This window comes from Gekko japonicus, unplaced genomic scaffold, assembly GCF_001447785.1.
Source record: "Gekko japonicus isolate JY-2015 unplaced genomic scaffold, Gekko_japonicus_V1.1 scaffold1248, whole genome shotgun sequence".
NCBI lineage: Eukaryota > Metazoa > Chordata > Lepidosauria > Squamata > Gekkonidae > Gekko > Gekko japonicus.
Window position 1 is genome coordinate 179,582 of NW_015171541.1, and position 7,361 is coordinate 186,942.

Consider the following 7,361-nt stretch of genomic DNA (forward strand, 5'->3'; position numbering starts at 1 on the left):
ATGAATTCATCAGTTCCACAGGCCACTAAGAATGAGATCTCCATCCTTGGTAAAGTAGCTGCCCACATCCCTGACCTCATTGTGTATGGTGATTTCTCACAGGAAGTGCCCTTCATTGAAACTTTTGATGGAGTGCTCCTCTTCATAGACATTTCAGGTAGGCAAAGAGCAAACTGATTCTGGGATGTGAATGTGTGGATTTTAAGGGCACCTGAGAATAATAAATGGACAAAGAGATCTGAGAATCTCTGTAATTACAGGTAGCAGGCGTCAAAGAGCTTGCATATCGACCCAGACTTCAGTAAGGATTGTCTTCTCTAAACTAATGATACATACAAGGGTCTATGTGAGATATTCTCTGAGTCTACAGCAAAACAAATTGTTGGGTTTACAGGGATTGTTGTATTTCCAAAAATCTTAACAGTGCAATCCTAAAGACATTTTTTCTCCAGGCAATTGGCAATGCTAGGATTTCTCCACTATGTAGAGGCCCCTGCCCTCACTCTGGGTGGCTCATTTTTGCAGCTTTTGTCATCCATACAGGAGGAAGCCAATTTATTGTTAGACCTGATAACAATGTTGGACTCTGCAAGGAACTGTAGAAATAGGGTTGCCAACCTCCTGGGATTACAACCGATCTCCAGGCAGCAGAGATCAGTTCACCTGGAGGAAAGGACTGCTTTGGAAAGGGAACTCTTTGACATTATACCCCGTTGAAGTCCCTCCGCTCTACAACAGCCCCTCCTTTGAACACACCCTTCAAAATCTCCCTATTTAGGATTTAAAAAAAAAAGTATTTTTGATGGTTTTACTGGCTCAAACAGGCTTGTTTGTCCTTGACTTTTTATTAGTTTTGTGTTTTTTCTTCTATTTAATTTATAAAGTCCTGCTTAGTCTTTTGATATGTAAATATTGTGTTTGGTTTTTATTTCTGTGTTTTAATGTGAGGTTTTGTAGGTATATTGCTGTGGTTTAAAAGGGCAGGCCTCTGGAGTAAGAAGGGGGGGTTGGATGGGTGATTGAAAGGTGTTATAATTGGATGGTAGCTGTACCCTAGGGGGCAGAGTTGACTGGTTAGCTCTAAGAGGCTTTGTGTGAGAGGAGAAGAGAGTTGAGTGAGTGAAGAGAGAGGTGCTGTGAGAGAAATTTGTGTTCTTTGTGGAAGTTATTAGCTTAAGTGGCAATTTAGGAAATTAAGACTTGAGGAAATTAGGTCTATTTAAGGAACTTTAAGGAAGAACTGTACCTATCTGAAACCATTATACTTATGAACTTTACTGAAACTGTTACCCTGTTGTACCTCTAAATAAACTCTTTGTTTAAGAGAAAACAACTTTTATTTAGAGTGAAGAATCCCCTTTTACCTCAGAGCCACTTGCACATACTGATCATTCTGTCGTTCTGCCAAATATAAATAAGCCATCCTGTTCTTTGTACCCAACTGAGAATTCGAAGACAAGAGCCCTTGGTGGCAGTGAAAATAAGTAGGAAAAACTAAGGAAGGCAAGGAGGCAGGATAACACATGTCACCTCAGAACACTACAGAGGTGTACTTTTACAGGTGTACTGTATATGGGGTCTCAGAAAGGAACAAAATATTCCATATTTTCCTGCATACCTGGGAAGTCCCCCAAATAGTTAGATACCCCTGCTTTGCAGGGCTGCCAAGAGGGAGAGTAATGGACAAAATTTGGGGTGACCAAGTCAGCTGGAGGACCCCTGAAGCCAGCCTCATGCTGCATTCAGCAGAATGTCTTTACATTTTAAAAATGCAGTTCTGGCTGCAGCAGCTAGGGGCTCAGGGAAGTCTGAGCAAAGTAAAAGGCACTCTATATAGGCTAGATTTGCCTTTCTGCAAGACTGAAGCAAACTGGCCTAACAGATCATGCTAAACCTGTCAACCAGTTAGGGTTGCCAGGTCTGGGTTGGAAGATACCTGGAGACTTTGGGGGTGGATCCAGGAGAGGGTTGTGTTTGGGGCGGGACCTCAGCATTGTATAATAATGTTGGCAATACGCTAAAGGTGTTAAGGTTATTTGACTTGTGTGGCTAGCCAATAAACTACACAGTGAAAACAAGCATCCAGGCAGTAAAGGGTAATAACAGGATTCTATTCGAATAAGGAACATCTTACAGCTTAATTCAGCCTGGGTGTTCAACAAGCAAATACAGAAAGCAGACTTATATACTCTTCTTGCTCCTCCTCACTTTACATCATCACTGACATCACGTAGACATGCTCAGTTCAGTTCTCTTTGTTTGGTCAGTCATCAATCATATATTTGGCACACAGGATGGTAGCTGGCTGAATTTCCCACTCCTACAACACAGGTGCAGGTCATTATTTCTAATTTATAGTTTTGTTTACTCCTTTTTGGCACTACTCCCAGACTCCTGTTACCTCTGACTGAACTCTCAGACTGGGTTCATTCTCAATAGTACATTCTGTCAGTTCAGTTACAAAATTCTACAAACTTAGTTCTTCTTTACACTTAATACATGCATATAAAAGTATCTTAAAGCATTTTATAAACTTATTTTCACTAACAGGTATACAAAAATATGAAAACATATAATTACAATGACATTTTAAAGCATTAAACTCTTTACATGAATTCTTTTAGTGTTTCAAAATACCTTGTAGCATTAAGCTTTTGTAAATACATTCAATTTACTTTTTAGTTTTCATTTTGGCTTGTAAACTTATTTTATAGAATATTTTGCAGAATATTAAAACATCTAAACTTCCTTATTCCATCAAAGTGTGTGATTCCACTTCAACCAGAAGGACACACTATTCTACAATACAAATTCTGTACCTCTAATTGATTTCTTTAATTGATGCCAAGAATCATGATCTAATACCCACCTGCACCTTTTAATTGGCATATGTGCATGATTTAATGACTTTTGGTTCTTGGCTGAAACTTCAAAATACACACTTCAGAACACTTCTTCTCATTAGCCTTTTCAACTTAGTTTCTTTCTACTTATTTGTGATTTATGTTTTTATGTCTACACACACCTGGCACAGCTCTTGACCATTTTCCAACTCTTTTTTGTTAGCTCTTTAACTTTGGCTTTAAGCACAATTCTTAAAACATTTCTCTTCAGGCAAGCATCCCTCTTTGTTTTAAACTAAAACAACTTAGAATTGTTGAAGCTTTTTACAAACATCTTATACATTAACTTGTCTTAAACATAACATGAAGTCTTAAAAAGCAAGCAATTATATTTAGAGAAAGGATTTCTCTCTGTTACAATACATAATAACATTATTTTATTCTAATTAGGCTCCCCCCTTTGAAATAGAAGAGGAAACAATTGGCAGTGATTGCAAGCCTTCTTAATTAGCATTACTAGCAAACAAAGCTTTGTTCTAACTAAAGTCTTTTCCTTCTTTAAACAATACATATATAGATATTCAACCCAAGCATCTAGTACATTGAATATGTTAAACATGATCTATGTATCATTTAACCATAAGTTCTAATTGAGAGCTGCTTCACACAGGGCAAAAACTGTTTCTAAACTTTTCACCTCGTTGCCAATTATTTTATTCTAATGAGGCTCCCCCCTTTGAAATAGAAGAGGAAACAATTGGCAGTGATTGCAAACATTCTTAATTAGCATTACTAGCAAACAAAGCTTTGTTCTAACTAAAGTTTTCCTTCTTTGAACTAATACAATACATATATAGATATTCAATCCAAGCATCTAATACATTGAATATGTTAAACATGATCTGTGTCTCATTTAACCATAAGTTCTCATTGAGAGCTGCTTTACACAGAGCAGAAACTTTCAACAAGGGAGGATCACACCTGCACTTCAAAGAACACGACTCCCTATTCCTTTGAAGTCAATAATTCCTAATTAAAAGGTTACATCACAAACACTCCTTTTCTTCCATTAAAACAAGGGCTAAAACCATAATTAAAAAAATACTTGAAATCATTTGCTGTTATACAACACTGTCTAGTGTTCTAAAACAGGATGTTAACTTTCCAGGAGAATCCCAAAATTTTTTATCCCAAAGGTTTCTTTAAAACAGCAATAATCAATAAAAAATCATTTGAACCTGGGACTCCTCCTACAATGTCATAGAGTCCAGCCTTCAAAGCATTCATTTTATCCAAGGAGTTGATATCTGTCAGCTGGGGATCAGCTGCAAAAGCAGGGATCTCCAGGCCCCACCTGGAGTCTGGCAACCCTACAACCAGTCCAGCACTGAAGCAAGACAAGAAAGCACATTGATGGCTGCTGCAGTAATTGCCAGCCTGCAGCCTGCTAACAAGGTCATTTTCTCCAATAGTCTTAGCCTTTCTTTCCTTCGGCCAGCTCAGCCAGATCTTGCAGAGCAGTATTTAGCATTGTTGCAGCAAGATAAAACAACCTATCCCTCTCTTTTCCTTAATTTCTCTCTTTTTCACGCTTTTCTCATTCATTTCTCTCTCCTTCCACCTACCTAATTTTCCTTTGCCCCTCTCCACATTTTATTTTCAAGTCTTGGTCCCAGCTTCTCTATTCCTATCCTGCTTGGCAACATAATATACTAATAGTAGCACAGTAGGAAACATTTGTTAATATTACAAACAGAAGAGGTGGAGTTAATATTTCCCCATGATCTAACAAATTTATTTTATTTTATTTATCATATTTATGAATGGCCCCACCCCTGCTACTGTAGGGCTCTGGGTGATGTACAACCAGAGATAAAAGATACAATTAACTAAAAAATTAGGTCAACATTAAAGACAATCAGATGGCGAATAACCAATCCTCACTCCAACTTCCACTGCCGGCTACTTCATGGACGGGGGAGTAAAAGAATGCTTCCCCCCTCCTCCATCCTTTACGTGCATGGTAATGGAGCATTAATCTGTTTTACTGGTTATACATGTGCAACAGAATTTAAAACTCCTAGTTCAAGCACTGGATTGTTATCATTCTTATTGTGTTAGTGGAAGATCTAATACCCCTTTGTAAAGGCTACTTTGCTAAATGACATTGTTGCAGCAAGATAAAACAACCTATCCCTCTCTTTTCCTTAATTTCTCTCTTTTTCACGCTTTTCTCATTCATTTCTCTCTTATGATGTAATCTTTTTAATGTCATTAAAAATCAGATTTATAACAAACGTCATACCCAGTCTCCCCAATGGGGACCCAAAGCTGTATTGTTTTCCTGTCTTCCATGTTATCCTCACAACAACCCTGTGAGGTAGGTCTAGATGAGAGTTGTCACCTAGCAACCTTCCATGGCGGATTGGGGAATCTGAATATTAGAAACACATGACAGATAGCGTAAAAGCTCTCTTATTACACGTTACCTGTCATGAATATAACCTGGTCCATGATGTTCTGATTCCCTTCAGTTTTGGCACAACTTCCATTATCATTCTGCGGTTGGTGGCCAGTTCTTAAACATGTAGCATTATTTTCTGATGAGTTATGCCTGACACAAACGGAGTACCTTAGCTTCCATTACAAATAGCACTTGGAGGGGTAGGATATTCTTATGCCTTTCAGTGCCATGGAACTCCCACAATCATTTTTGAGTCCCCTAGCTTTATTCTTTGATTAGTTATGCCTGCCATAAATGGACAGATAGGCCGATTCTTTTACTACTAAAGATTCATGGTGACAGCAAGCAAAGTGATTTGTTCTGTAATTCTATTTGGTTTGGATCAGGGTCATATGGGGGGGGGAAGCAGGTGGAATCTTTGTCTGGGGGGCCATGGTGGCTCTCAGCAGCCCTGCTGCTTTGTATATGGGTGCCCTGTTCTGTGTCTTTCATAATCCACACAGGGACCAGCCAATTTACAATTAGATGAAGCAGCACTGATGAGAAAGCTCCTTTCTTAAGTTACATACTAACTAGTGCTTGTACTTTGAACATTACCTTAAGTTTTAAGTTGCAGATCTAATTCCAGTTACAATTAGGGATCCCAAGTCCCCCCGGGGGGCGGGGAAACCCCCGCCCCAGAGGCCCGTTCCCCAGTGCCGCCGGATCGGGCCCCGGGGGGAACTCCACCCCGACGTGCACGTCACCCGAAAGTGACCTGGGCACGCCGGGCACGCTGGGGGCAGGGCCACAGCCATACAAGGGAAAACTCTATGCTCCTGGCGAAGATACACTTGGCAACCCTAGTGACAATAAGTATCTCACTTGCAAGTATTGGTCCCAAGAGTTAGCAACCCCCAGGTAGGGGCTAGAGCTCTCCTGGGATTACACCTGATCTCTGGACTACAAGGATCAGTTTCCCTGGAGGCAGTGGCAACTTTGGAGGGTAGACTCTATAGCATCACATCCCTGTTGAGGTCCCTTCCCAAGTACCCTACCCTAAGCTCCAGGAGCTTCCCACAGCAGAGTTGGCAACTAAAAGGTGGTGCCGGTCGTGTGTTTTTAAAACTAATCTCAACACGTGGGATGAAGGTGACATTTACGATTTCATTTATATTTAGAGATGTTGTGTATTTATTAATGCCACTGCTGAGAACACTAGATGGCTGCAGAGAACACAGTCCTAGTTCTGAGTTCGAAGCTTGCTGAGCACCAAAAGGCAGCAATCCAATCTATGTCCTTTTGGCTCTGGCACTTTAAGGGATCTGAGGACAGTAGTTACAATGCCTTTGTGCATTCAAAGTCTCTCAACTTGGATGCCAGAATAGTAGCTCCACTCCTGGTGTGTCTTATCCCTGTGCTCTTGCTAGGGTTGCCAATTCTGGGTCGGGAAATTTGTGGAGATTTGGTGGTAATAATTAATTATTGGATGGCATTGTGTGTAGTATAGCCAGGAGATCCTAAGATTGTCTGGCAGCTGGAAGTTCTAGCTTTTTTTAGCATTATGCACCACTAGGTGGCTATCTAGACTTGTTTTTAGGGCTGAGAGAGTTCTGAGAGAACTGTGACTGACCCAAGGTCACCCAGCTGGCTTCATTTGGAGGAGTGAGGAATCAAACCCGGTGGTGGTAGAGACTGGGGAAGGCAGGGTTTGGGAAGGTGAAGGACTTTGGTGGGGTGTAATGCCATAGAGATTTAGAGTTGCCAGGCTCAGCTGGTGGGAAGGCTGGGGCAGGGACGTGGAGGGGGCATGCAACGTTAGTGACATCACCAACATCACAACGTCACTTCTGGAGAAACCCCAGAACTGAATGTTCCCTCTAAACTGTGGAGTCTTGTGAGCAAAAATTGTACTTTATGAGCTCACTGGCATTAAAGTTGTGAGCAGGTTATTTGGCTACTGCATAAATTAGTTTGCTCTGGAGCCATCGTTCCTGAGCTAAGACCAAAATGTGTGAGCCGGAGGCTAAAAAACTGTGAGCTAGCTCACGCTAACTCAGCTTAGAGGGAACGCT

At 40.7% G+C, this 7,361-nt stretch overlaps 1 protein-coding gene across 1 annotated transcript in view; it reads left to right on the forward strand.

Annotated features, from left to right (window-relative positions):
• Positions 1–7,361, forward strand: part of LOC107117510 (adenylate cyclase type 10-like) — a 110,700-nt gene continuing 103,339 nt past the window's right edge. Inside the window, 1 exon segment of the mRNA XM_015419646.1 lies at positions 1–157. Coding sequence (XP_015275132.1) covers positions 1–157 — 157 coding nt within the window.